The 27,283-nt window shown below is 54.6% G+C and overlaps 10 protein-coding genes across 10 annotated transcripts; 3 read left to right on the top strand and 7 right to left on the bottom strand.

The window, feature by feature from the left end:
• Window positions 1-2,087: 2,087 nt before the first annotated feature.
• B0H18DRAFT_827630 (HCP-like protein) lies at window positions 2,088-2,802 on the bottom strand (the record flags this gene model as incomplete). The annotated part of the gene is made up of 3 exons (XM_048039360.1): window positions 2,088-2,141; window positions 2,194-2,319; window positions 2,380-2,802. Coding segments are annotated over 3 exons (603 nt in total), but the record flags the coding sequence as incomplete, so codon positions are not given.
• Window positions 2,803-4,279: 1,477 nt separating this feature from the next.
• B0H18DRAFT_1021749 (PEBP-like protein) lies at window positions 4,280-6,130 on the bottom strand. The gene is made up of 7 exons (XM_048029544.1): window positions 5,576-6,130; window positions 5,454-5,527; window positions 5,119-5,292; window positions 4,985-5,063; window positions 4,886-4,937; window positions 4,518-4,822; window positions 4,280-4,465 (listed from the first exon to the last, which is right to left on the bottom strand). The coding sequence occupies exons 1-7, from the start codon at window positions 6,090-6,092 to the stop codon at window positions 4,386-4,388; spliced, it is 1,281 nt and encodes a 426-aa protein (XP_047890748.1). The 5' UTR covers window positions 6,093-6,130; the 3' UTR covers window positions 4,280-4,385.
• Window positions 6,131-6,556: 426 nt separating this feature from the next.
• Window positions 6,557-12,421, bottom strand: B0H18DRAFT_1213079 (DNA topoisomerase). The gene is made up of 16 exons (XM_048036503.1): window positions 12,051-12,421; window positions 11,818-12,000; window positions 10,821-11,760; window positions 10,672-10,765; window positions 10,303-10,618; window positions 10,140-10,253; window positions 9,978-10,082; window positions 9,760-9,924; window positions 9,521-9,706; window positions 9,116-9,464; window positions 8,785-9,065; window positions 8,492-8,728; window positions 8,141-8,440; window positions 7,970-8,086; window positions 7,367-7,911; window positions 6,557-7,316 (listed from the first exon to the last, which is right to left on the bottom strand). The coding sequence occupies exons 1-16, from the start codon at window positions 12,348-12,350 to the stop codon at window positions 6,731-6,733; spliced, it is 4,818 nt and encodes a 1,605-aa protein (XP_047890747.1). The 5' UTR covers window positions 12,351-12,421; the 3' UTR covers window positions 6,557-6,730.
• A 1,064-nt stretch (window positions 12,422-13,485) lies between these two features.
• Window positions 13,486-15,818, top strand: B0H18DRAFT_1086178 (cytochrome P450; the record flags this gene model as incomplete). The annotated part of the gene is made up of 12 exons (XM_048032003.1): window positions 13,486-13,702; window positions 13,769-13,879; window positions 13,934-13,951; window positions 14,005-14,024; window positions 14,148-14,213; window positions 14,266-14,371; window positions 14,436-14,580; window positions 14,640-14,864; window positions 14,975-15,268; window positions 15,334-15,420; window positions 15,481-15,600; window positions 15,653-15,818. The coding sequence occupies 12 exons, from the start codon at window positions 13,486-13,488 to the stop codon at window positions 15,816-15,818; spliced, it is 1,575 nt and encodes a 524-aa protein (XP_047890746.1).
• A 596-nt stretch (window positions 15,819-16,414) lies between these two features.
• B0H18DRAFT_880272 (uncharacterized protein) lies at window positions 16,415-17,663 on the bottom strand (the record flags this gene model as incomplete). Its single annotated transcript, XM_048040752.1, has 4 exons — window positions 16,415-16,654; window positions 16,718-16,920; window positions 16,990-17,209; window positions 17,364-17,663. The coding sequence occupies 4 exons, from the start codon at window positions 17,661-17,663 to the stop codon at window positions 16,415-16,417; spliced, it is 963 nt and encodes a 320-aa protein (XP_047890745.1).
• A 750-nt stretch (window positions 17,664-18,413) lies between these two features.
• On the bottom strand, window positions 18,414-21,445 carry B0H18DRAFT_880305 (P-loop containing nucleoside triphosphate hydrolase protein; the record flags this gene model as incomplete). Its single annotated transcript, XM_048040757.1, has 16 exons — window positions 18,414-18,449; window positions 18,502-18,561; window positions 18,621-18,716; window positions 18,781-18,901; window positions 18,962-19,102; window positions 19,158-19,226; window positions 19,279-19,487; window positions 19,545-19,713; window positions 19,769-19,828; window positions 19,878-19,898; window positions 19,951-20,017; window positions 20,076-20,599; window positions 20,654-20,772; window positions 20,828-20,899; window positions 20,953-21,004; window positions 21,054-21,445. The coding sequence occupies 16 exons, from the start codon at window positions 21,443-21,445 to the stop codon at window positions 18,414-18,416; spliced, it is 2,208 nt and encodes a 735-aa protein (XP_047890744.1).
• Window positions 21,446-21,838: 393 nt separating this feature from the next.
• Window positions 21,839-22,409, top strand: B0H18DRAFT_880295 (yippee zinc-binding/DNA-binding /Mis18, centromere assembly-domain-containing protein; the record flags this gene model as incomplete). The annotated part of the gene is made up of 5 exons (XM_048040754.1): window positions 21,839-21,925; window positions 21,983-22,038; window positions 22,086-22,142; window positions 22,192-22,295; window positions 22,348-22,409. 5 exons carry the CDS (start codon window positions 21,839-21,841, stop codon window positions 22,407-22,409), a joined length of 366 nt encoding a protein of 121 aa, XP_047890743.1.
• Window positions 22,410-23,167: 758 nt separating this feature from the next.
• On the bottom strand, window positions 23,168-23,389 carry B0H18DRAFT_861604 (uncharacterized protein; the record flags this gene model as incomplete). The annotated part of the gene is made up of 1 exon (XM_048039723.1): window positions 23,168-23,389. A coding segment is annotated over one exon (222 nt), but the record flags the coding sequence as incomplete, so codon positions are not given.
• A 606-nt stretch (window positions 23,390-23,995) lies between these two features.
• On the top strand, window positions 23,996-25,519 carry B0H18DRAFT_880329 (chorismate synthase; the record flags this gene model as incomplete). The annotated part of the gene is made up of 6 exons (XM_048040759.1): window positions 23,996-24,085; window positions 24,154-24,231; window positions 24,286-24,402; window positions 24,459-24,564; window positions 24,614-24,879; window positions 24,935-25,519. The coding sequence occupies 6 exons, from the start codon at window positions 23,996-23,998 to the stop codon at window positions 25,517-25,519; spliced, it is 1,242 nt and encodes a 413-aa protein (XP_047890741.1).
• Window positions 25,520-25,544: 25 nt separating this feature from the next.
• Window positions 25,545-27,149, bottom strand: B0H18DRAFT_567086 (uncharacterized protein). Its single transcript, XM_048038626.1, has 3 exons — window positions 26,831-27,149; window positions 25,821-26,747; window positions 25,545-25,768 (listed from the first exon to the last, which is right to left on the bottom strand). Exons 1-2 carry the CDS (start codon window positions 26,913-26,915, stop codon window positions 25,909-25,911), a joined length of 924 nt encoding a protein of 307 aa, XP_047890740.1. The 5' UTR covers window positions 26,916-27,149; the 3' UTR covers window positions 25,545-25,768; window positions 25,821-25,908.
• Window positions 27,150-27,283: the final 134 nt, after the last annotated feature.

The following is a 27,283-nucleotide window of genomic DNA, read 5'->3' as shown; positions in this document are numbered from 1 at the left end:
TGACCAAGCGCAATGCAGCTTGTTCCGTTCGCACATAGGCATAGCCTCCCTGATCCGCTCCGAGGGAAGCTTTGCGGAAAACCTTGATAGCGTAGAGTCTCGCCGTGTCTGCCTTGCGCCCGATGACCAACTCGCCTTTCCAAGTAGCCATTGGTCCCCGCTCAACCGACCGAATCACTTCGAAGTCAGATGCGTTGATCCGCCGCGAACCTGCGTGATTCGTGTAGTCCTCCGTGAGCGACATGGTGGATCCACTTTCACACATGCTCCGGTTGTTTCCAACGTCCACAGTCGTAGGGCGCTGCGTGATTACCATCACTTCCTGTAGTACATTGAGTCACGTCAAACCGGCCAGTCATAGAGTGCGTGCCGACGTACATCAATATCGTCATTGCATTCCACTAACAATCTCTTGATGTCGTATGCAGGCTACGAACAGCAGTATATTGAGCGAGCAGTTTCATTCATAGCGATCAATAAAGCCCAAAAACACGACTTACCTCCACGGCAAAGCTCACCGTACTGCCGTTCGCAAGCTGACCACAAGCGGCATCCACCATCGTGATACTCGGAGAACGTAAAACGTATGGTATATCAGCATCGTGGGTAGCTTCTCCCTGTGGACAAGGTATTTATGACATGTCAACTTGTGTCAGAACGAGAACTCATGGCAGGATCACAGACCTCAGCACGGATTGCTTCCAGGAAGTCTGAAACGCAGCCGTCCGGTTCAGCATGGCAAGTTGACGGTGTCAACGGAAACTCAACAGCATTGATTGACAGTCAGGTAATGACGGACCCCGACGTACAGATGGTGCTCACCTCGCTCGCGGAAATGCGTTCCTTGAATTGCGACTGCGCTGCTGCCATCTGGTCCCAGTGTCTTGATATCCGCTTGATTACACTGGCAGGCTGGCACTGAAGGCGAATATCACGAGCTACGGAGAATCTCGGTTCGCTGGGGCGATGACTACAACAATATGCGTGCGGGACCAGTTCGGTAGGGTGTCGCGGGCAGACGTTGGTTCGGACGCGGTTGGACTTGGGTTGGACAGGCTGAACTCGGACATTCAACACGATGATCGCCGATCGGTGCCAGCCAGACACGTGCACTTTCGTGCGACGACCCACATCCGTCCAACGAGTTACACTTGCAGAAGGTCCAGACGTCGCTGCAAGCTGCTCCGTGTCAGCGCGACGTGAAGTAACATACTGGGATCAGTGGCGTTGAGGGTACCGCCAAGATACCGCTACCACCACCGCCAGGGTCCTCCACAGCGGCAGAGAACTCGACCGATTGATTGTCTCGCCGTTGTTCTCCTGTCCATGGCCCTCCTTCGTCTAATCCAAGTTCCCTGGGCACGTACAGGCGCAGGCCGTAGCTAGTCCTGACCTGCGTACACCGCGCCGAACAGGTGGCTGACGTGCTGATACAGGGGACATCCGGAGGAGACGAGCGAGAGGGCATGGCCTTGTGAGACAGCGCCGTTGATATCCTGGATGTAGAGAAGGGGGAAGACCTGCAGAAGACGCCCCAGGCTGAAGACACGATAGTCTCGCGGCGATAGTCGAGGCTGACCCACCTATGATTGATACTGCTCAGTGCCGGGTATTTTGTCTACCTTGAAGTTATATACTCGCATTCGGACCTTTCTGCTTCGTTTCTAAGCCGTGCACATCAAGAGGCGTGAAGTATCAGCAAGGCTTCGGAAACACGAGAAAGCCAAGGATGAACTTGCCTGAATTTGCTGGCACAGGGGACGCGTAAGCGCTAGCCAACGAATCGGCAGCGAGAGGACGGACGTCTACTTGATATAGCACTTCGAACGCTCGACCGACGCCCAATGCGACTGTAGCGCAGAGCCTATGGATTACAGCAATACCGAATAATGATACAGTAAGCACGTAGACTGCTGGTTACGGGTATCCTAAGTATAGCGCTACTAAGTAGTAGTAAGGATCATCGATCAACGTCCTTCGTTCGGTCCGGAGCGCTACTGCAAGCCTGTCAATCGACAGTACACATACCTCGAAGTCGCAGGCGGTTCAGGCTTTAGTAGACCGAACCACTGCAGCAGCCCTCATTGATATTTATCCTTGTAAATCCAAGCGAGCCCGACGTCGCTGACCCCTTGCGCGACCTGTGAGATGCGCTCAGCACAGGGACGCTAAGGTCGCCGGCGTAGTACTTACCGCTGCTCTATACCACTTCGCCGACTCTCGCTTATCCTTCTTGCAGCCCTTGCCATTCGCAAGACAGAACGCCAGGTCTTGCTGGGCGTCCGGGTCCCCGAGCCGTGCTGCAACTCGAAAATAACTCTGCAGTCACACGTCAGCTCCCAGTCGTCACCTATTCCCAGTGAGAGAACACAAACTCACAACTGCCATCTTCTTGTCCTTCTCCACGCCCCATCCACGAAAGAAGCTCTGCCCGACCTCGTATATAGCGAGGACGAGTTCGCTCTTCACCGCCCCGGAGTCCGACCCCGCCCTAGCTCTCTCAAGGTCTTCCACCGCCACCTCCGCAGCGCGCCTCAACCAGCGGAAACCCGCGCTCTCGCTCTGCGGGCAGCCCCATCCGTGGCGCTGCGCGAGTCCCCACATCAGCATGCCCACGCCGCATCCGCCGTCCAGCGTAGCACTCTTCTCGAAGCACGCTGCCGACTCGGTCAACCGGTTCGCCTCGTGGTGGACGATGCCTAGCTGCAGGTAGTCCTGCGCCGTCGTCGGGTTCTCCAGGTTTGGCCGCGGCGCGGAGGATGATGGGGCGGCCGCAGGATCGGGGGCAGGGGTGGGTGGCGATTTACTGGATGACGAAGGGATGTAGTGAGGGCTGAGAAGCGTCGTGGAAGCTGAGTCGCTCGGCACGGTTGGGGTGGTGGGCGACGGAATAGGGCTGTCGAGCGGATAATACGAGTAATGCGAGTACAGGCTGACGGGCGAATCCGATCGTACTGGTCTGGAGGGTGCGTTGTTGGGGGACAGCGATCTTGACGACGAAGAGGCGAGTGGAAGTGAAGGCGTGGATTGGCTACCGGATATCTGCGCCATTTGCATCTGCGTCGAGGCCGACGGGGCGAGCTGAGGTTGTGCTCTCGGTGAGGACGCGCTACCGCTCCCGCCGGAATCCATTCTGGCATGCGAGCTCATGCTTGTCGATGGGCGACTCCCTCCGACCGAGCTATCGTATTGCGAGAGGGGCGAGCGGCCAGCAGTCGCGCCTGCCGTACCAGACCGCTGCTGGTTTCGTTTGTAGACCTCTAGTTTCCGGTTCTCCGTGGCATCGTCCGTTACGAAGGCGACACGGGGGTGCGAGAAGTTGACTGAGGCCGGCACTTGAGAGGGCGTCCTGCCCCCGGGGTGCATCTGCGTGACGGGAGCTGCCGGCCAGTCGTCACGCATCCCGCGAGCATAATCGGGTTCTGTGGAGACGATGACAGACGGTAGGCCAGCAGCGGGTTGGTTGATCGAGGACGAGTCCGGACGTGCCGTCTCGCCCGTCCTCCAAGACTCCCGGTAGGAATCGCGGTACCGCCCGGTGATATCGTCCAAGTCGCGACTCGCCTGAGAGTACATACTCTCGACCATCGTCTCGCGTGCACCGGGCACCCAAGATGTCTGCGGCGCAGAATACTGTGATGCGCCATCCTGCCAGTGCTGCTCTCTTTCCCTGCTCCTGTCGTCCCGTCTTTGCCCAGTAAAGGAGTCGTCTGGTGCGCCCCACGAAGAGGTCGATTGCGCATCGCTGCGATCCCGGTCGTGGCCGCCGAACTCGGTGAGCGCAGTGCCCGTGGAGGTCGTCCGGAAGCGCGTGTGAAGGATCGGTGAGTACTGCGCCTGCATGGAAGGATCGCTGGGCCTCGGGGGTGTCGTGGTCAACATGGGCAGCTCCGCTCGCCGCGTGGACGTCCTGCGCGCAAGCGAGTCGAGGGGCGACGAGTTGTGTAGGGCGGACGGAGGGTGCTGCATCTCCGCGTTGAAGTCTATCTACAGTGTCAATAATACGACCGAGCTTCTAGCTTCGCCAGCGATCGCAGAGATGAGGGGGGTTCGTACGGCTTCCTGCCAGGCTGGTTCAAGTATCCGGAAAAAGGGGGAGGGAATGTATCATCGCACTGGCGTCGCAGATGCCGATGCAGGCTGTGGGCTGGATCATGGCGAACTTGGCACTGGCAGAGACCTGCCGCAGCACTTGCCGCCCGTCGCACTTGTTCGGCCCAGGCACTCCCAAACGCGGTCACCGAAACTTGCTGAAACTCAGGTAGCATCATGTGCGTACTGCTCTCAACACTGCATTACGGCCTCAGATTGCCACTGTCAGAGGAACAGCGTCTCTACGTATAGGACCAGCACAGCAGAGCCAACAATAGCCCAGTATTACTCTATTAGATGTACTTTTTACCGGTCTTGACCTCAACATACGGGTCCATCCTCGCGGGCCTCTTGTACCGGGGCTCATCCGTTTCTGCAAGGAGTGGGTCAGAGGCCTGTCAAGATCATCAACTTGTAAGACTTACTGAGGACATCCCGGTATATCTTAGAGACTGTCTCGTCCCAGACTTCTCTCCACATATGCGCGCCACCACCCTTGCTCCCGTCAAACCCATGCTCTTCCGCGAAGGTACGGAAGTTGAACCCGAGCCGAGCTGCCTCAGAAATCTTGGGCAATTTAAGAGGCTCGGTAGGGGATGCCTGAGGCAGCATCAATACCGCATAGCGATGATATGGCGTGCCCTGTTGCGGGTGCGGCGGAATGTAGTGGGTGTGCGGATGAGGGATCGAGATTGGTGAGGTAGAGAACGCAGAGAGAGGTATGTTTGGTCTGCGAAGGGGATCACATAAAAACCTAAACTTGATGAATGCAGTCGTGCACTAGACCACTTACTGCATCCAGTGCAAATAAGCCTGGAACGACTGGGTCGCCTCATTGGGGACGTCTAATGCGCGATCAGTACCGGCAACAAGCAGAGGAGAGTATGCATACCCAGATCAACCATGAACAACGTATAGAGTCGTGTATCGGTATGCCATACAGTCGTGTACAGCATAGGTGGCCTCCATGTCTGTAACATACGCGGTTTGTATCCATGTGCGCAGCTACAAGCGAGTAACCCATACCTGCTCCGGAAGAAGATATATACCGGGCTCAACCTTCTGGTAACGCCGCTTCACGCGCGTCCGGCGGTACGTGTCCTCTGGCGGCGGCTCCGGGAAGTTGAGACGGAGGTCAATTGTAGGGCGCAGGTCGGCAAGCAAATCAGGAACGACGTTCATTTGGTGGATACGTTCCATCTACCAAGCAGAAATTAGCTCTTCTGCTCACAGCTGCACCCAGGTGCCTGCAGCGGTCACTTGACCTCCCGAAGGTCGCAAATGTTGCAGGCACGAAGGACATGATGGTAGCATATTATGACGATGCTCCTTCCGAAGAGTACTGAATATTGAGAACTTACAAGGAGGTCCAACACTCCGTCTTCCCTCCACCTCTTCTCCGACAAGTGCCTGTAGCTCAGCTGGCTCATGTCCGCTGCAGCAGGATGAGCGCTATTCTTTCAGGAAGATAGGGAGCACTTACCCATCCCATTCATAGTCTTCCAGCGCACGTCGGGCAGGTTGACTTCGCTCTGAATCTCGATGATCCTCGCCTTCTCGGACAACTCCTGCCCGCGCTGGACATCGCCAGCGGTCTCGGCAGCCTGGAGAGCCTTGCGCACTTCCTCGAGCTCCACCTTCAGTGCCTTCGAGTCCTCCTCGATGTACTGCAGCGCGAGGTCATACACTGGAAGCACACCCTTCGCTAGAGGTCGGTTCCACTGCCTTGGATGCTCCAACGAGATGCGCGGCCTGTGCGTTGGCCAATTCCGTCCATTCTGCTTGGTTCCTTCCGCAGCAGTTTCTGTGCCAGTCGCCTCAGAGCCAGCCTTGGAAGGAGAGGGCGCTGGTGCGGATTTCGGCGCCGGGGCAGCTGCTCGAGGTGGTGAAGGCGGCGGTGTTACCGAGTTGGCAGGAGCATCTGTCGGCTGCAGCGACGCGTTTCCTCTTGACCCAGAGAGTCTTGCACACGCGCGAGGGAGTCTGCGGACGGCTAGCATGCTGGCCGATGTAGCACTGGCAGGAGCGCAACCGTGACACGCTCCTGAAGTCACCGCGCAAACTATTTGATTAGATAAGCACCGGCGCTTCCCTCACCTTGCTCTCGAACTCGTGATTCTCATGATCAGGCTCGAACTCTTCTTGCTGATCAGCTCCTCGTCGCGACCCAACTCGGCCTACCGTCTTGCGTTGTGCCCAAAGTCACAAGTAAGTGACCGGCCATCCTTGTTTTCATAACTGCGATTCTTAGACCATACGTGAGTGCAGCCCTACATGCTACTTACATGACAGTCAAACGCTCCGAATCTACATAGTACTTGCGCGAAGGAATGCGTACATGCTCGATTGACTAGACGAGGTCACTGTCTCGAGGTGATAACCACGCGCGAATCAGTCGCGCGAGTTCGTTGGGTTACGAGGGACCGAAGCAATACTATCGATGTTGCATGGTGCTGCGCCAGAATACGTTGGTTACGCGGTACAAAATGATACATATCAGGGTGGGACAGGTACTGTATGTCGAGACCAGGACAGCAGGGATTAGTAAGATACAATGTGGGTATGAGGATCGTGGAATGCGAAGTCCGAGATGACACGCGAAGCACTAATACAGACTGTACCGGCGAAGAGGAGACCCTCAATCGAAATCCTCGAACTCAGAAGCATCCTGACCACCCTCTTCCCCGGACGACAGTATCTCGATATAGCTCTTGGGTGCACCTCTGGCTGCACGCCTGGGGGCCTCGGTACGAGCAGGTGGTTGGACCTCCATAGCGAGCTCGTCCTCGCCGTCACTGTCAACTACCTTCGACGCAGCCTTCTTCTTCGGCACGGCAGTGGGTTTGCTTCCGGAGGCTTTGCGTACCGTCTTAGACGGCAGTGGCGGTGGTGGAATGTCATCGTCCATCGAGATATTGTCATCATCATCGACTTGCTTCGCCCCCTTCTTCGCAGCAGCAGGCTTACTGGAGGAAGGCTTCCGCGTCGCCGTCTTCGGTGCTGACGGCGCAATGGACTCATCGTCCGAAGATTCTTCGTCATCAAGCCCGGCCTTCTTACCAGAAGCAACTCGAGCCTTTGCTGCCTGAATACTCGATGAAGGCTTGCGAGCGGTGGGCTTCTTGGCCGGGGCCTTCTCGAAGAAGTCGGTCAAGCTGACGTCGGCTTTCTTCTTCTTCAGGGGTACAGCTTGCGCATCATCATCAGATACCTCGTCATCAGGGCTGGGATCGATGCATTAGCCGGCGAATGGAAAGTGAGACACAACACTGACCTCTTCCGTTTCGGGTTGGAGGCAACGCGAGCTTTACCCTTGCCTTTATCCTTAGAAGCAGGAGGGACAACCTCAATGTCGGAATCGTCATCTTCATTCTGCTGCGCAGCCTTCTTGGCTGCAGGTCCTCGCTTGTCGACGATCATCTCGAAGTCTGAATCGTCATCCTCCTTGACAGCCTTGCGAGCTGCGGCTTTCTTGAGCGGTGCAGCTTTGCTCTTGCCTACGTCGAAGTCGGATTCTGATTCATCTTTCACAGCCTTCTTGGCCCCCCTCTTCGCTGGAGGAGGCTTCACATCGGCTAGATCGTCGTCCTCGAGCTTCGACCCAGAAGGTCCAGCTTGCGGAGGTTTCTTCGCAACAGGTGGCTTAGATTCCGGCTTCTTGGCCTTTGCAGCAGCTTTCGCGGGCTTGAAATCATCCTCTGAGTCATCCTCAGCATGGGCCTTCTTCGTCAACTGCTTCAAAGTAGCCTGCTTGCGCTTGCCCTTCTTGTTGGCGGAATTCGCTGAGATGATCTTGGCCTCCCAATCTTCGCAAGACCCCTACAATTTCCGGTTGTGTTAGTCTCAATTGTTTGCCACAGAGGACTGCTTTACATACCTTCCATTCGTCCAAGAATCGATCGAGATCCTTCTGCCACAGCGCGATCGGAGTCAGTTCAAGGAACGCTAGTAGTTCCTGCTCCTTCTCCTTAGCTTGCGCAAGGAGCTTCGCAATCTACAACACGTCCGTATTAAATATTAGCTCCCTCAAAAAACGACTTGCACTTGCCTTCTCCTTCGTCAGGCTCCAGATAGCCATACCAAGGAGGTAGTCGAAGTCTGTATCTTTGCCCTCCTCTTCGTCGTCGTCGCCCTCGTCATTGATCTCAACGAGCTCTTCAGTTTCTCCGGCCTTCTTGGCTTTTGAGACCTTGGCAAAAGGCCGGAAATCAAGCTTCCGCAGTTCAGCGACGATGTCTGCCTTCTTGCGATTGTTGACGACAAGCTCTTTGTTCACAATCATCTGCACGAAACGAGCTTGGTTGGTGAGCCTCGAAAACTCCGTCTCCAGTTCGGCGGCGATATAATCCTAGATAGTGGTCAGACAGCTCGCCGCCTGCGCGATAAAATATGACAGTACCTTCCGCATCTGATAGTAAGCAAGACGCTTCGGATAGAACTCCTCGATGATCTCCTCAGGGCTGTTGTATTTCCTGATCTGACCATCGAAGTCGAAACAAATCATGTTGCTGGTATTGATCTTGCCCGTAAGCTTGAAGAACTCGTATAGGCCCTGGGCCTCCGCCTTTTCCATCTGCTTCGGCTCCATGGTGATGACGAAGTGAACGTTCATGTTGTTGTGATACTCCTTGTAATCCTATGACCCAATACTATCTCAGAGCAACGTCCATGCAAGCAAAGCGTAAGAGGCACCTTGATTGGACCATCACCCTTCTCACCACACATAGTCTCCAGCTCGGCCTTATAGTTTTGTGTCCACTTCCCCACGGGAAGCTCAGTGATCTCGATCGTTGTATCGTCAACCTTCTGAACACAGCCTACTACGTCGTACTTGTTGTCAGCGACCTTCTTGATGGTGCCGTTGAATCCGCGCGTCCACGGTAACATGGGTACTTGCTCCTCTCCATCCATGAGGCGACGGATGTTGGCGACGATGTCCTCCGGGTTGTAGGACGGGATAGAAGTACTCCAACCTGCTCGCGTGTCAGAGATCTTCACAAGTACCTCCGATGGGATAACTCACCGGTCCCGATACCCTCCGCTCCATTGACAAGGACCATCGGCAGCACCGGAACGTAGAAGTCCGGCTCGACGAGCTTGCCGTCATCACCCACTTGGAAATTCATCAAGGGATCGTCGTTGGCGTGGAACACCATGCGCGTGATGGGCGAGAGCTCCGTGTAGATGTAACGGGCCGAGGCGTGGTCCTTACCGCCTTGGTCGCGAGTACCGAATTGACCATTCGGCATGAAGAGATTCATGTTATTGCTGCCGACGTAGTCTTGAGCAAGGTTGACGATGGTGGAAACCAAGCTCTGTTCTCCGTGATGGTATTGCGCGTGTTCTGACACATAGCCGACGAGTTGAGCGACCTGAGCCAGGCGATATGTCAATTTGTGTGAGATGAATCACAGCCGAATGCTCGTACCTTGATTTCTCCCTTGAGCTTCCGCTTAAAACAGGACCAGACGACTTTCCTCTGGCCAGGCTTCAGTCCATCAACAACGGACGGAATGGAGCGGACGTTGTCGGCCATCGAGAAGAGGATGAGTTCCCTGTTGATGAAGTCAGAGTACTTGATTTCCTCTTGGTTGTGATCGAGGAAAGTTCCGGGCTGCGAAAAGGGTCAATGATACGAAGCATACAGATTAACAAGCGCGGACTGACCCTGCACTGACGCAGCCACTCCTTCCGCTCGTCTGCCTTCTTCTTGCTGAACGCAAGCTCGATGAGTTCGCGGTCGCCGTTTTCCGTTGTGCCGAAAGGTATCATGTGCTTGCGCATCTGCTTGAAGTAGTCTCTCGCGTCCGCGTCCGTGCTCGTCCCCAGACCCTGCAGCAGTGTGTCAGATCAACATAGAAGTTCTGCGCGCTGGGAATACAAACCTTAAAGTACTTGTGCTTCCACTTGTCTTGGTTCGGAGTGTCTTCCTTCCATTGTTCGTACTCAGGCATGGTGTAGAAGTTGATCTTCTGACCGCCCTTCGTGACCTAGACAGAGCGTCAGTACTTGTGAATGAGCGAGACCGCACGATGGACCATGCTCACCCTAACGATAGGAGTAATGAACTCCACGAGGAACTTCGGCACCTTCAGCAACGAAGGGTAGAAGTGGTCGAAATAATTGATAAGAAGTCCCTTGATATGAGAACCATCGTGATCCTGTAGACGGGGATTAGAATGTATTGCCCTCGGGACAGCGGAAGCGTACCTGATCAGTCATGAGCATAAGGCGGCCGTAGCGCAGGCCATTCGTGTCCTGGTAATCCTTGTTGTGCTGCAGTCCAAGGATCTTCTTGATGTTCTGTATCTCCTCGTTCTTCATGATCTGTTCGTGCCTGGCATCGCGGACATTGAGTGGCTTTCCGCGCAGAGGGAACACGCCGAAGTTGTCGCGACCGACAACGCTCAGACCGGCGACTGCGAGCGACTTGGCGGAGTCACCCTCTGTGAGGATCAGCGTGCATTCGGAGGCCTTCCTGGTGCCTGCGTTGTTGGCGTCGGACAATTTGGGCAGACCAGACAGCCTATATTGTTGGATGAGAAACTGCAAGGTGAGAGTATATGCGCATCAGCTCACCTATTCCGGCGACTACCGTCGGTTTTCTTCATCTGTTGATCGGCCTTGAACCTGGCCCAGTTGAGAACATGGTCGACGATCGAAGACTTCTGAACTAACATCCAAGACATGTCAATGCATATGGGATGATGCGCACGGTCGAGCGATACCTTTCTTCATGAATTCTTCAGACAACGCCGGTTTAGTGCCAAACTTGCTCGCGGGCAAGGTCAGCGTCTCCTTCGTCTGACTGTCAAACGTCGGATTCTCGATGAGCGCATTGACGAAGATCCACATATGGTTCTTGATCTGCGCCGGCTTGACAGCAGCAGCCTTGTTCTTCTTCTGTATAGATGCGAGCAGGTTCTTCGCTATCTGTTCGGCGATGTAATTGACGTGCGTGCCACCCTTGATAGTAGATATCGAATTCGCGAAGGAGACCTGCTGGAAGCTGCCGTCCGAGACTGCGAACGCGACTTCCCAGCGAGAACCGATGGCTTCATAGATCATGGTCGGCTTTGCCTGGGCCGCGCCGCCAGACACCTCAGCGGCTTGTTCCGTCACGGAGTTGAGATAGAGGTCGACGTATTGCTTGAAGCCCTTAACCTTAATCCTCTCGTCGTTCAAGAAGACCTTGACATCCTTCGATGTCCCGGCCAAGTCGTGTACGCGCTTCTTGAGTAGCGCGACTGTGTCGTCGTCGATCAGTTCCATGCCAAACCTCTTGAGGTCCGGTTTGAAGGTGACGCGGGTGTACTCCTCTCCACGTCCATTCTTCGTAATCTTGGCCTTGCCCATCTTGCTCATGTTATCCGTCCACGTTTGGCGGTACTTCTGTGAGGAGTTCTTGTCTGCGGTGTCGACCGTGAACTCGGTCGAGTAGATGTTGGCAAGCTTGGCACCGTAGCCGTTACGACCACCGGTAAGCTTCTTCTCGTCGTCGTCGTAGTTGGATGAGGACAAGAGGTGTCCGAAGATGAGTTCTGGGATATAAATCTTCTCCTTCGAATGCATCTCGATGGGAATGCCTCGCCCGCTATTGTAGACGGAGATCACATTGTTCTCGGGGTCGATGGTGACTTTGATAGTGTCCATGCTAGGGTCATTAATCTATAGTAGCAGCACCATTAAGAGTTTATATGCGTCGTGACGATTCAACGAACTGACCTTGTTGTCGGCAGCATTAACTAGAATCTCATCCACGATCTTGAAGAAGCCAGGAACGTACTTGATCTCCCGGTGAACCATACGTTTGTTGTCCGAGTCCCAAACCCACATGGGCTGCGTGAATGTCTCGACGCTCCCGATATAAGAATCCGGTCTCTTCAAGATATGCTCGAGTTGCGAAAGCTAGCAAATCCTCAGCAACGCGCTCACACGAGCATATACCCATCCCTGACCTTTGTGTACGTCTCAGAGGCCGTCTTCTTCTTCGCAGGCGCAGCCGGAGCACTTGGCCCAGCGTCGGCGTCGTCGTCAAGCATGTCAACGTCAGAATCCGCATTGTCATCCTTGTCGACGAGAACCTTCTTCTTTGCAGCAGAGGCCTTCGGCTTTGCGGGCGCCTTCGCGGGTTTCGACGCGGTTTTGGTCTTAGCAGTGGCCTTGGTTGCTTTCTTGGGCGCAGGCGCGTAGTCGTCCAACTCCGAATCGGAGCCCGAGACGTTGTCGAGGTCGAAGTTCTCCTCCGAGGAGCTCATCGTAGCAAGCAAAAACGCTCGCGGATGAAAGGTGCTGATGGTCAGCCAGAAGGCAGGTAGGAGGAGTTGTTGTTCGTGTCGAAGTTGAGCGCCGCGACGCGGTCCGCGTTCAACGCGTTTTGCACGTGACTGTGGCAGCGCGTTCTTGATGGCGACGCGTGGGCGCGTCGCGAGTCGACTCTTCAATTTGATTCCAATATCTCAGCGCTCAGCTTTCACAGGTTTGTGGACGTGTTCGCGGACAGCCTCGTGAAAAATAGCACGCCTCTCGTGGTATCCTGTATCAGAGCAGGGCGAAATGGCCTTAGTCCTGACTCTTCTCGTCGCAAACCCATCATCCTTCAACGAGTCGCTACCCCTCTCACTATACAGTGTCAAATCTGCTCGACTGAGGCTACACCACCCGGACTCCATCATTCTAGTTGCGAGAGCCGCATCAGAGGGACAAGCGTCGAAATTCACGTATACAGTCATCAATGGCTCCTTGGGACGGTGAAATGCTTGTCGATGTCCCATACTTCCGCTATTCCTTGTGAGGTAGATCGGACTTGATAGAACCTTGCTTCTGCCTTTGAGCTTCATGTATTAAATTCTACAGCCTTATCCATATAGTGGTGACTTCTCATGTTGCAGATCAGTTCCGGTTTTTCTTATCAATGGCTTCACCACTCCTTGGGACACTTGCCTAATTAGGGTACTTTCTCGAAACATGTTCGGAGAAGCACCTGAAAATATGCATGTACTCGTCATCTCAGGTAGTCACTTTGTATCAGAGACCTTTAGGAAGATGTATGCTTGATTTATAGGCCTCATACAGACCATTGTATTACTGTTTTGTTCGAGTTTCGTTGCAAGATGTTGAAGTATGAGGATTATGTAAGCACGATCTTCCAAATGCGGTCACAAAATGTTCGATGTGGCCGTTTTCTAGCTTCCTCGATTTACAGCGCGGTTCCGCAGACACTTACAAGCGAATTAAGGTGCACGTTGGATCCGCAAGACATCCAGCTATTTAACGATGATTTTTTTGCTGCTGACATTCCTTACGGGGAGTGACCCAGAGCCACGTGTCCCAAGGACCGGTGGTGTCCCAAGGAGCCGTTGATGACTGTATGCGATGACATTCTGGTTCATCATGGCACTCGCTGTGTGCTGGCTCTTGCGGACCTTATGGCGCACTGCTCGCAAGTCCCAAACCGGTGCAACACTGACTTTCTTACCTGGTCCGCGCAGTGCTAGTTGGATCTATGGTAATCTTTTGCAAATATACCACGTTGGGAACGCTCGAATGCAAGAAGTATGGGCAGCTCAGTATGGACGCGCCTTCAAATACAATGGTTGGCTGAACGTTGGTTCAATTATTCAATTGCATGGCCCCGCGATTGCTGCTCATTATCTTCACTCGTGATCACAGACAGAATGTCTATGCACTATGGATGTCAAGGCGCTGACCCATATCTTGAGCCACGTCGCTGACTATCATAAACCGGAACTAGCAAGATTTAGAATTTCAGAAGTCATCGGAGAAGGTAATGCTTCATGAACGCCCTGAAGACGTCAACTCACCAAGTCAAACCCTTCAGGATTAATTGTCGCAGAAGGTCTGTGGGTGATATCTTTGCGCAAGGACTCCCCGTACTCACCTCTTGTTCAGGCGAAGCTCACCGCAGACAAGTAAGTACTGCATAAGCTGCCTAACTTAGTCGTAGAGTGATCCACTTTGGCGTTTGAAGCGGCGAGTGTTGGTATGTCGAATCGCAGGCCTCGCCCAGTGTCGTATTGACAGGTCGTGGGCAGAATTCCGCATTCGGCACGCCTCAACTCAGGGGCTTCACACAACTTTTCATAGAGAAATCAGAGCTGGTGAGTGCTTCTTCAGACGTGTAGTACATATCGCTGAAGAGCGTATGCGAAGTTGCGCGATGTATGGGTAGCCGAGATTGCCACTCATGGGGAGTCCGTCCGCATTGACATCTTCGGTGGACTTGCCAAAATGACGCTGGACGTAATGGGATCCGCAGGTATTGCTATAAGCTTGGTCGCTTGTGATCTCAAGATGTATCTTGACAACTTCACGAACTGTAGCGTTCAATCAAGAACTCAACATTTTACGCCCTGGCGAAGAGACGAGCGAGCTCTCCGCTGCATTTCAGGCCATCTTTGGACCTCCAACTGGGAAGCCTCACATCTTCACCTTGCTGAAGTACATGATCCCTCCTCTTCGCTATCTGTGAGTCACGTCAACAATCAGCTTGCCGGTTAACTTACGATACCCCAGCCGACAGAGAGGACGCGGCGTATAGCCCGCGCGAAGGCAACGTTCTACCGCGTTGGCATGCAGCTGATCACGGAGCGTATGGCGAGCATCCATCCGGTCACTCGAGATGGAAAGATCGGTGGAAATCTGGACGCCATCGCAGACCGGGACATACTGACGTTGCTTCTCAAAGCCAATATAGCCGCGGATATCCCTGCGAAACAGAGGCTTTCCAATGATGAAGTCTTGGCGCGTAAGTCAGAGTTTTTCGTTGCACCAATGATGTACTGAATGCAGCTATAGAAATACCAAGGTCAGTCAATTTGCTGACCGTTCCATGTGCTTGACATTATAAGCTCCTGGCTAGCTTCTTAACGGCTGGCTACGAGACCACGAGTAACGCCGCAATGTGGACAATCTACGCACTGACGCAAGCGCCTCGCGTCGAGCAGAAACTCGTCGAGGAGTTACAGGCAGTTCCGCACGATTGGCCCACCATGGATCAGCTTCAAGCCTTGCGATACCTTGACGTTGTTGTCCGGGAGTCGTTGCGGTTGCACGCGCCGGTACCTTCCACTCTACGTGTTGCGACGAAAGATGATGTCATACCTCTCAACGATCCATTCGTCAATACTGAAGGCAAATTGTGTGACCACATACAGTCAGTACGCGGAGCACCGCTTTATGTGCTAGCTTTTTTACTTTTGATCTTGACGTGAATTGCAGCATCCCCAAGGGCACGACTATCGATGTCCCTATTCTTGCCTTAAACAGGGCGAAATTTCTATGGGGTGAGGACGCACTGGAATTCAGGTACGTGAACTTGGCTCGATTCATTCGCCCTGATACCAACGATGATATTCGTGCATTCAGGCCAGAGCGTTGGGATGCATTGCCACCAGCAGTGCAAGGCATTCCCGGTGTCTGGAGCGACATGATGACATTCATCGGCGGGCCGCGGTCATGCATTGGGTATCGCTTCGCCGTCCTGGAGTATGTGTCTTTTCCGTCAGTACATATCGTTCTCATTGCCTCTCGCCTATAGGATCAAGGCGCTCATCTTCATCCTGTTTCGGGCGTTTGACTTCAAGCTCGCCGTGCCCCGAGAGGACCTGATCATCCGATCTACTGTGGTGCAACGTCCTATAGTTCGGAATGAACTTGATAAGGGTGTGCAGATGCCCATGCTGATCACACGTCGACGAACGTAGATCTGTCATTGGGCATAGCGTATATTGACGGGGTGGCCTGAGGCTACGTATTGGAAGTTAATAGGATAGCAGAGACGACAGCTTTGTTTTCTCTGAACCGTACTTTGGTGACATCGAAGGCTGTGGAGTTGTTTGTCGTATGACTTTGGCTGCTCTGACATAATTCAAGACCATCTGCATAAGGGCATTATCTGTCTCTCGATACTAAGTGATGATGGAGGCACAGACGACGTTCAGATGTTCAGTGCCCTTGTGATCGAAGAGTCTGACTAAGTTCCATTCACGGTTCACAATGAAGCTGGCAGGTCTAATTTTTGGTTGTAGTGTTCTACTGGGTACAAGCTTGAGAACATATCGAGCGGACACCAGAGAACAATTACCTCGGCTCCTGAAAATGGAAGTTCTCCAACAGTCAGGAGCTGTGGGGTACTATGTAATGCGTGCCGGCGATAGAGAAGGGACTCGCCTTGTGATTACTTGTAAGGGTTGTAAAATGGCATACGTTGGTTACTACTGACTCTCACCATAGACCCGTTATACATAAGAAGAAATCAGGGACGGCACGGGAGTCGATGGTCACCAAACGAAGTCAAACATCAGACAGGGTATTCGTCACCTCCTTGCTGCTCGACCACTTCGAAATGGGAAACCACAAGCTCGATCGCGGCTAGATCCTCTGATCCGGAGTGAACAGAGGCGGCCTGGTCCCCTGATTCCGTTTTGAACTTCAATAAGTTTGGCGAATTCGCTGCGAACGCCTGCGTCTGCTCCGTCGATACCGCTGTCCAGATACGGATGATGATCATGTCGAAAGAGATACCGGCGACTTCAATGCTCTACAAATTACAAACCAGTGTCAAAAGCTCAGGTACAACCACCTTCAAAAATAGAGTACTCACAAGGTCAATGACACCATAGTACACATTCGTCCTTGCAAGGTCCAAGACGACGCTGAAGACGACGGTCGTGGTGTACAGGAGAGCGGATTCGACCATAATCAAAATGACATCCGCTAAGCTGAGTCGATTTCGAACGCGCCAGCTCTGTGCGAAGAACGCAGAAGTGCGCTTATGAATCTTCCAGAGTCTGATGATGATGAAACCTGCGACCGACAATGCTACAGCGTCAGAGATGCATTTGAGATACGCCAGGGACCTGGAAGACAACGCACCGGTCGTGAGGAGATTCAGTACAACTGTCGTCGCATAGAACGAATATAAATAGGGTTGCAATTGTGGGATCTCGGGTATAGTGGTATGCACATCCACAGTGCCCAGGATGTACACAACCATGACCGCGAAGGCTATGCATGCGAGCCAGAGAACTAGAGGGACTATTCCGACTATCGCCCGATGGCTTGAATTGGCATACACCATCCAGCACCGATAAATCTAGATACACAAGAGTGAATACACGTAGATATATATTCCAAAATCGCCCTCACCAAGGCTGCGTCTGAGAGGGAAGCGTTGATATATTTCCAGACACTCTAGAGTGAACATTGTATCAGTCACATGCAATACATGGACCAAATGCACTACGTACGCGCATCAGGTTGACCCAGTTCGACGTATCATCGAATACAACGTTTGCGCCGGAGGACGCTGTGGCAGGGAGGACGAACGCCATGAGGTTGTGGTACAAGATGAAGGAGACATCGCAAGTGTCAATGATGAAGAAGGCAATGGCGACAGACAACCAGATCCTCGAGGCCGTTGTGCGGGAGCTGCTTGAACGTCGGAACCAAGTATATATGCAAATAGAGAATGTGACCACATGAACGCCGTAGGCCACGCTCTGCATGAAGAGCGCAATCAGCTGTGCTTCTGCTATACTAGGGAGCATCCCCATTGTCTGGCGGTACCAATGGAACCGCGGGACGTGGCATGTATATACATACCGGTATGATGGTGCACCGCTCGAGTGGATTCGGACTGACAAGCTTCTCTGTCCTCGATATTTTGCGTGTCTATGCTGCGTAACGGCGTTGAGCAGAACAACATGAGATGTGTCGAGACCCGATGATCAGTACCTTGGCTCGATCCAGACGTTCAGGAGGTGGCATAGATGTCAGCAGAGATCGAGAAACCCATACCAGAGACACCTCCATTACAGCGGCGGTGGCCCTAACTGACGGCCATCCTGACAGTGAGAGGCCCGTGCACTGCCCGTGCCAAATGTGACGCCCTACGTAAGCGCCCGTGTGTGCCCACCTGTTCGACGGCCGCGACTCATCACAAACTGACACTCAGCCTAAGAGAACACAGGCCCGCTTCACACGACGGAAGGACACGAACGCAGGGATAGGTGGGACTCACCCTTGGCCTTAGTGATATGTATTAGCACGGCATCACCCTTCTCAGTCGCGCCCATCTTGACATTAGAGCATAGCGAGCACGTTCGCCATGCTTACAGTTTGACGACGCAGAAAATGTTGGGGCTCACATTCAGATACTTTATGGCGCTCGCTGAGAGTAGCCTGAGGTCAGGAAGTGCATATCTGATTAGTTCATCCGCTCAAGCTCTGCAAGTGAAATGCAGAGGGCCACATTGTACACTCGCATGCGATACACAGGGGATGTGACATATATGCGCTCAAGGTCGAGCCTTGATATTGCTCACAATGAGGCTCTGCAAAGCATCGTCAATAGGAATGACAGCAGGCAGTCAGGAGAAGCCATACCTTGTACGCTTGTACGTCGCCCTTGAACTTGGTCACCGTAGCATCTGCGCACACCCATAGCTATTTGAAGAATCTCTCCATCAACAACGCTTCCTGTCAGTCATTAAGACCTTACTTACCTCCTTTGCGACTGTCGTGATGAAGCGTTCGTCGTGCGATATCAGGATGACGCCGCCGTTCCACGCTGTCAACGCTTGCATCAAGGCGTCCAAACCCTAGAGGTATATGTTCAGCATGAGAAAGCGAGCATGCATTCATGGAATGATTCGTCACACTGACCTCAATATCCAAGTGGTTAGTAGGCTCATCAAGGAGCAGTACGTGTGGTCGCTGGAGCGACAAGACCGCGAACGCCACTCTGCTTTTTTGACCTCCACTCAGCGTTCCTATCAACTGCAGTCTGTATCATCGCATCAAACTAAGTGTCCACTCCGACGTAGTACTACAAAGAAACACGCACCCAGTCATGCCGCTGATCTGGAAATTGCCCAAATGCGAGCGATACTCTTGTTCCGTTTTGCCCGGAAACTTGGATGCGAGGAACTGCACAGGGTTCATAGTAGCAGTCAGGGTGTCTACGTGGTGCTGCGCGAAGTAGCCTCTGCAAGGGTTGGGGCATCAACAGCGGACATATATCAATTGAGGTGTCTACGCACATCCTCAACCGACCATTCTGGCTGACATGCCCAGATAATGGCTTCAGTTCTCCCGTCAGCAGCTTGATGCTATGTAATCACATCAGTTGCGTCCTCTCACAAACAATTGACAGCATCTCACAGCGTCGACTTTCCAGCACCGTTCGGACCCACGACTGCAATCCGAGAGTCAAGGCCAACATCAATGTTGATGTTCTTCAAGAGGATCTTATCCAACGTGTACCCGAACGAGGCCTCATTCAGCTGGAGCACCGGCGGGGAGATCTTCTCCGCGTCAGGGAACTTGAACGTCTCCGTCTCCTCGACTTCTGGTGGATGTAGTTCAGGCAGCTATGAGTTAACACGAGGTGAGCGCGATTGCACGGTGAGTAAAGTGGCTGAGCGTACCTTCTCGAGGATCTTGATCTTGGACTGCGCCTGTGCTGCTCGGTTTGCGTTGTATCGCCACCGGTCAATGAACGCCTGTAGATGCTTGCGGTAATCCATCTGGGCCTCGTATTCTTTGCGGAGGTTTCGGTCGCGCTCGGACTTGGTGGAGTAGAACTGTGTGAAGTTGCTACGAGCAAGCGAGATGAGCAAACTACGACGGACACGAGGAAACTAGAGCCTACCCTTTGTAATAGTCAAGCCGTCCTGAGTGCATATGGACGATATCAGTAGCGACAGCGTCTCTGAGATGACGTCAGTGAAATACCGTCTATAATGTGACGGTGGACTCACAGGAATGCACGATCGTGAGAGCTGGTGGAAGATCAGTTAGAATGTATCGCTAAGAAGTGCACGAAAGACATACACGACGAGCAAGGTTCCCGGCCATGTTTGAAGATAATCTTCGAGCCATGCAAGGGCATTGAGATCGACTAAGAAAGAAGGATGTCCTGAGGATCTCTTCGGTGCAAACCACAACTCCGGACTTACTATGATTCGACGGCTCATCAAGCAGCAACAAAGCCGGCTTCACGAACAGAGCTCTCGCCAACGCCAACCGCATCCTCCACCCACCACTAAACGCCTTCGTCGGTCTGCTCTGATCCGCCTCACTAAAGCCCAACCCCGCCAGCAGCGCCGCTGCCCTCGCCGGCCCACTCTCCGCCTCCATATCCGCGAGCCGCGCATGCACCTCCGCGAGCCTCGTCTGCGCCTCCTCCCTCGCGTCCTCAAATCGCTTGTCGTCGCCCTCGCCCTCGAGCTCCTGCAGTTTCTGGTTGAGTTCCGTCTCCTCGCGTAGGAGGATGTCCCGCCAGACGTCCGCCTGCAGCACGGAATCAAGCGCGGTCGTATCGTCGCCGACAATCTCTTGCTCGACGAAGAGGATGGTGATGTGTGGTGGAATGGGCACCTCTCGCATGGCGATGTGCCGGAGGAGCGTGGACTTGCCGACACCGTTCCGACCAATGAGACCGTACCGACGGCCGTAGGCAAGCGTAAGAGATGCACCGGAGCTGTGGATATCCTTTTGTTGGTGATTTAGCAGGTGGGCGGCTAGGAGGACTTACAGGATGCGATTTGAGCCGAAGTTGACGTCGATGTTGGGGAGGTGGATGTCCTTGGACTTGTTCTTTGAGTTGACAGCATCGAGAGGATTGATCTTCATGAACATTTCCTCGTACGATTGCTGTGAGGTCACTCAGTGGTCGGTTGCAACGGCGACATAGATACGAAAGACATACCTGCTTCTTGTGCTGGTCCAGCAACTTCGAGCCTTCGTACAACGTCCTCTTGGAGCGCTTCTCTATCTTGGCCTAATCATATATTGACAATCGTTACAGGCTTCGACAGAGGCGACTACACATACCTTCAGCTTCGCTTCCTGCTTCTCCAGTTTCTTCACATCAACGCGCGATGCTCTAGAGATTAATCAGACACAGCCTCCCCAGAATCTGCAAAAGCACTCACTTTCCCTTGTTTATACTCTCCAGATCTACACCCTCCGTGAACTGGATCGTACTGCTCATAACCCCCACTTTGCTCATATCCATCACTTTATCTAGCCTCACAAGACGTGTGCCCTGGCCCACGCTCTTCTTCTCCTCCCTCTTGCTTAGTGGCTCCGCGAGCATCCGCCCGAGCGCAGACATGACCTTCTCCAGCTGCACGTCCTGACCCTTCCGCGAGGACGAGGGCGCGGCGGACTCAAGGATGTTGCGCGTGACTTGCAGGACATCTTCGTCCTCGGCAGCGTCGTCAAGGTCGAGCAGGTAGCCCGAGACATACTGGACGACAATTTCTTCGGTCCCTGGGAGAGCGATGCGGATCTCTTCGGCGATGTCTTCTGGTGAGACGTCCATGACACTAGCCTAATTTCAAGGAGCTGAGAGAGAACTCTGATTGAAAGAACGACAAGAGGCTGCAGCCTGTAGACAGGAAGTTATTCACTAGTTCGTGCTGAGCTCGGAGTACGGGATGGGCTAGTCGGTCAGCAAGCGCCCGGTGTAAGAAAGCGATCGAGGATTGTATGTCCCGATGGATCTGGTGGCTGCATTGCGATGCCTCAGCTCATCCGCCACTTGCCTCAAGCTTCAAAGCTTCATTAATCAAGCTCAAGCTGCAGTAGTCAGCTTGCTCCAGGCTGTTATCTCGAAGCGTGGACTGCGACTTACCCCGAGCATCGATCAGAAGATATCATCTCCTGTACTATGATACTCTTCTCCTACTGTTTCGACTGACTTGACGACCCCTCCATGACGGATTCAAAGGATACCAGCACAGTCGTCGATGTCTACCACGACCGTGCCAGTTTCTCTTGCGCCAAGTGCGCCGCTGTTCTCGTTCGTGATCCACAGTTAGTCAGTATCAACGACGCCAAACTCATAGAAACCATGTAGGCTCTTCAGGACGAGCTGATCAGCAAGTCGTTCTCGGGGAGAGAGGGCAGAGGCTAGTACGTATAGAGATGCACGGACATAGCTGGTTGCTGAAGGCAGTCAGCTTGATTCATTCAGCCGTCAATGTGTCTATGGGGAAGAAAGAAGACCGACCCCTTCTGTGAGCGTACGCGGAACATAGATCGCTCCGAAAGCTGACAGTGTTCTAGGACAGGAGTCCACACCGTTGCAGACGTCTTCTGCGTCGGCTGCAAGGAACGTGTAGGGTGGTACTACTACAAGGCCTCCGACCATTCGCAGAAGTACAAAGAAGGTATTCGCATGTCTGTTTCCTGAATAGAGCAGAACTAACTCAAGTCCACCAGGCAAGTACTTGCTCGAGCGGGAGAGGTTGATCAAGGACAACAAGTGGAAGTTGGACTCATGATCTGGAAGAACAGTAACGACTTCCTTGATGTATACGATACTATTGTCTTGAAATGGAACGTACGGCGACGGGTTGTGAGCGATGTCACTGACTGCACCATTGCACGCCTGTCCAGTATTGACCCGCAAGGAATCATGGCAGCCGATCACGTATGCGCATCAGCCTGATTATCGTCCACATTTGTGATTTTCTCTACGAACTGCACTAGCACCCTTCGCTGACGACCTGCGCGCGTCAAGTACCACAGCCTCCTGCAAGCTCCTGATAAGCCTGTCAATGAAAGCACCATCGATATTGGCATTCACACTTACCGCCGAACGCTGGGATGATTCCAGAACGGAGTAGCCCCATGGAGTCCTGCAGACAGACTCCAACGTAACGAACATACCCGGCCCCGTACGGAGGACACAGGCGGCGAGTGACATATGCGCGTCTGGGTGAATGACACTCCTGCGCTTCGTCGAAGACACTGCTGGGCGATCCGTTGCACGTTTCTTTGCGCGATCAGCGCTGATACGTTCTCGACGTAAAGGTTTTGCGAAGGGTGTCCTGACAGACATCTGCAAGTACTGAGCGTGTCTTGAGAGGCACGATTGAGCAGGATAACGTAGTGGGATGATAGTAAGGCTCACTGACATAGGCAGCGCTGAACGCGAAATGCTTGCATCTCATGCATACAAGTCGTCATCGCTACCCGGAGAGCTCCCAGCGAATACGTCGTTCGTGGGCAATGGCGCGTCGTCTCTTCCCCGGGGAGCCTCGACCTTGCGGACGAGCCTCCAAGGTATCATGACCTGCCCGACGAATCGACCATTCGGATTGCCATCCACAGCATCGGCTCCGATACGGAACTCTTCTGTGCTGACGAGGAGAATGTTGAGTTGCTTGTCCGTCCCCACGAACGTCCCCATGAAGATTCGACCGTCGTCGATGGCCACACGGATTGGGAGACGTAGGAGAGACTTTAGGTGTTGAATTGAAGCGGGCGTGGCGGGTCTCAGTGGTGTAGAGCTTCCCGACGACATGGGGGATGAAGAGTCCGACATTGTGGTTTGCGGAGAGCGTTGAGAGTGATCAAAACAAACGTGTACCATGATCGAGAGGGCTGCGATCTAATCTAATCTACTTGAGTCACTGACCCGGTGTCCTCAAGTTTGCTCAGGCCGCCATGATGTTCTCCTCCAGACTCAACTCGTTCCTTGCTTCAACCGAGCCATCTCGGCCACTCAGCTCGCAGGAGCATATCAACACCGCTCATCTTGCAGAGCGCCCCCCGCGCCCCGGTCTCGGTGGGTTCTCAGGCGCGCATGTCTTCTGCGGCCGTATTCACAGGTCGTCTATCCTTTTCCCAGATCCACCGGAGACCGGAGACACACCAGGCACTCTAGTCAAAGAGAGAGCTGCCGCGGGCCTCACCCCCAATCTATCAGACTCCACCCCGATAGGACACCGAGTAAAATACAAGTACGCCCTCCCTCCCGGGAACTCGCCTGTGAACTCACCTCGCCCCGCCTATACCCGCCCGTACTCGTCGTTTCCCAGCCATAAAAACAGCTCCCATCAGCCCTGCTACGTAGCGTAACACCATGTCGACGTTTGGTACCCTCTTCCGCGTTACGACCTACGGCGAGTCCCACTGTGCGTCCGTCGGTGCAATCATCGACGGCTGCCCGCCCGTACGTTTGCCCATCGTTCAGCTGTCTGCGATGGATACAGACGTGCCGACCATCGCTTGTGACTGCAGGGCTTGCCGCTTGTTGCCCAAGATGTCCAGGTACAGCTGAGCCGGCGAAGGCCTGGCCAGAGCAACCTCACTACTCCTGTGAGTGCGGTGTGTTGCGATGTTCCCGTGGCCAGTTCACACAAGGTTCGTTAGCGTGACGAGAAGGACCAAGTCCACCTCCAGTCTGGTATCGAACATGGCATCACTCTGGGTACGCCCATCGGTCTGCTTGTACGCAACGAAGACCAACGACCGCATGACTACTCGGAGGTAAGCAACAGCGTCGCATATGATCCTTCTGTCTAGTAATATGTAGTGTCCTCCAGACCGACCTCTACCCGCGACCCAGTCACGCCGACTGGACCTACCTCGAGAAATATGGCGTAAAAGCCAGCAGCGGTGGCGGCCGTAGCAGTGCACGCGAGACGATCGGTGCGCATCATCCACCCTGCCCCTCCTTTCCTCTGACACACCTCCGCAGGCCGAGTCGCAGCGGGCGCGATCGCCGAGAAGTACCTGAAGATCGTCTACGGCATCGAGATCGTCGCCTTCGTCTCTTCCGTCGGTAAGGTACACATGCCGTCCTCGGTCGGCCCGCCCTCGCAGGCGTCGAGCGATGACGATGACACCGTCGAGGAGGCGCTCAGCCCCGAGTTCGTCGAGCTCCTCAAGACCGTCTCCCGCGAGCAGGTCGACGGGCACGCGACGCGGTGCCCGCACCCCGAGACCGCCGAACGTATGGTCCAGGTGCGCCCGTTCCCTTCCACTCACGCGTCCCCGCATACTCACACTCACCGCACAGCGCATCCTCCGCGCGAAGGAGGCGAGCGACTCCATCGGCGGGACGGTCACCTGCGTGGTGCGCGGGGTGCCCTCCGGGCTGGGCGAGCCCGTCTTCGATAAGTTCGAGGCGAAGCTCGCGCACGCGATGCTCTCTATCCCCGCGACGAAGGCGTTCGAGATCGGCTCCGGCTTCCGCGGGACCGAGATCCCCGGCAGCAGGCACAACGATGCTTTCGTGGTCAGACCCGATGGGAGCATGGGCACGAGCACGAACTGGAGCGGGGGTATCCAGGGCGGGATCACGAACGGGGAGGACATCTACTTCAGGATTGGCTTCAAGTCGCCCGCGACCATTTCCCAGGCGCAACAGACTGCCCAGTACGATGGTACCCCAGGTACGCTCGCCGCGCGGGGCCGCCACGACCCGTGCGTCGTCCCGCGTGCCGTCCCGATCGTGGAGGCGATGGCGGCCATCGTCATCATGGACCAGCTCCTCATCCAGAACGCGCGTAAGACCGCCGCAGGGCTCCTTCCGTCCATCACGACTCTTCCGCCGACGATGGTCAAGGCCGGTGCACCGGCGGCAAAGGAGGAGGCGCACTAAAGTGTTGGATGGCGCGTTGGCGAGGGAGCTTGGTTTAGAGTAGGGATTCAACAGCCCACGGCGTGATGTACAGCGGCTAGTGTACGTATAGGTAGCGTATAGAAACTGCGTGTCCAAATAGACTATTACACAAGTGTGTGAAGAGAGCGGGATACATACGAGGGTATAGGGTATAAGTCATTCGTCGTAATCGGAGTCTTCGGAACAGTATGTACAACAGACAATGGGCTCGAGGTGCCACCACCACCACTGGGAAGTCAATGAGAAAATCGAAGGGTTATGATGGATGACTAGCACTCACTTGAAGATTGAGTAGCCTTTCTGGCCAAGGGCCGAAGACCAACTCCTTCTGCCGACTGAGCTCAGCGGCCCCCAACTCATCCTCCAGGTCATCCTCGTCGCCTTCGCTCAGATGTGTGTCGTAAGGGTCCACGTACCCTCCATGCCGCGACGACCTCAACAATGCCGTCCTCTCGTTCGGTCTCGCATGCGCCCCGGGGCCATCCCCATTCCCTTCCTCTGCATCCTGCGGTGACGCCTGTACGCTCTTTCTTCGCCCCGCCGCAGCAAACGCACTCAGCCTCCGACCGAGCGGGCCCCACGTTGCGTTCTCGTCCGCCTGGTACCGCAGTGGCGCAGAGATCGACGACGACGGGGACGACCCCGAGGAAGGCGTGCCCGAGGAGAGTCGGCGCTGGCCCTGCGGGGCAGGCGTCCCGCTGTGTCGATGTCGGTGCACGCCAGAGGTGATGCGCACCCTCGAGCGGAAGCGTACGCGCGGCTGTGGCGTGCACCGGGTGGTGGCTCCGATGAACTTCTTTCACCGCTCTCGCCTGCGTCACCCCCGCTGTGGTCGGCGGCTGGACTGCGACTGCCGTCGACGTGGATTTCTGTGCCGTCGGCGATGATGATGACGGACGAAGGTGTCTGAGAGCGAGGCGAAGGGTCGTCGTCGATGAGGTGGAGGGCGTTGCCGGGGACGATGCACGGCTTTGGGGATGGGGAGTGTTCCTCGACGGAAATTTGCGGTCGTAGAGCACCTCGAACGGCTCGTTCGTGGGGAGCTCGATGGTCATTTGGCGGCGCATCTTCGGGCTGGCGCTGCGCTCGGACGGCCGTGCGGTCGGGGCCGGGGGAGGAGTGTGTGCTGCGGGGTGGCCGTCTTGCGCTGGCAGCAGGCTCTCGTTCGACCGCCTGTCAGCATTATGTGGGCGTCCGGGCGTAAGAGCTGCAACGTGGGGAGGCGAAGGTCAGGAACCCGTGCGTCGAGCGGCGTGCGATCACTGCTGAGGACGCTGGGACGGGACATACCCAGCTTGGCTTCTACCCCGCACTGCGTGTCTGAGCAGCTCGTGTTTGCCGTCTCCGTTATGGCCGTCGTCGTTCCTCCATCCATGAGTCGTGAGCGGTCATGAAAAGCCAGGGCAAGCGATGTTACATGCTGGGAGCCGCGACGACCTCCGTGTCACGTAAAGCACCTGCTGCAGCCAGACTTCCGTCAACCCCAGTCCTCTGGTCACCTGTCGCGTGCGCTCTAGATTCCGCATTCACTACCGCCACTTGTCATGGCGAGGCAAAGTCTCTACCGAACGCATCGACACAAGATAAGGATGTCCTTGCCGATGATTCCTATGCTCCGGCTGTGGATGTAAGGCGGCCCAGATGACGTTCACCACGCGTTCATCAACACAGCAGTCTCCGAACTGCCGGTGCATGCATTAATACAGTAATCTCTGGATCCCACTTGCATAACCAACAGAGGCA

This window comes from Fomitopsis serialis (genome assembly GCF_022376445.1).
Source record: "Fomitopsis serialis strain Sig1Antser10 chromosome Unknown B0H18scaffold_61, whole genome shotgun sequence".
NCBI classification, from domain to species: domain Eukaryota; kingdom Fungi; phylum Basidiomycota; class Agaricomycetes; order Polyporales; family Fomitopsidaceae; genus Fomitopsis; species Fomitopsis serialis.
This window is presented reverse-complemented; position numbering and strand designations above follow the sequence as displayed.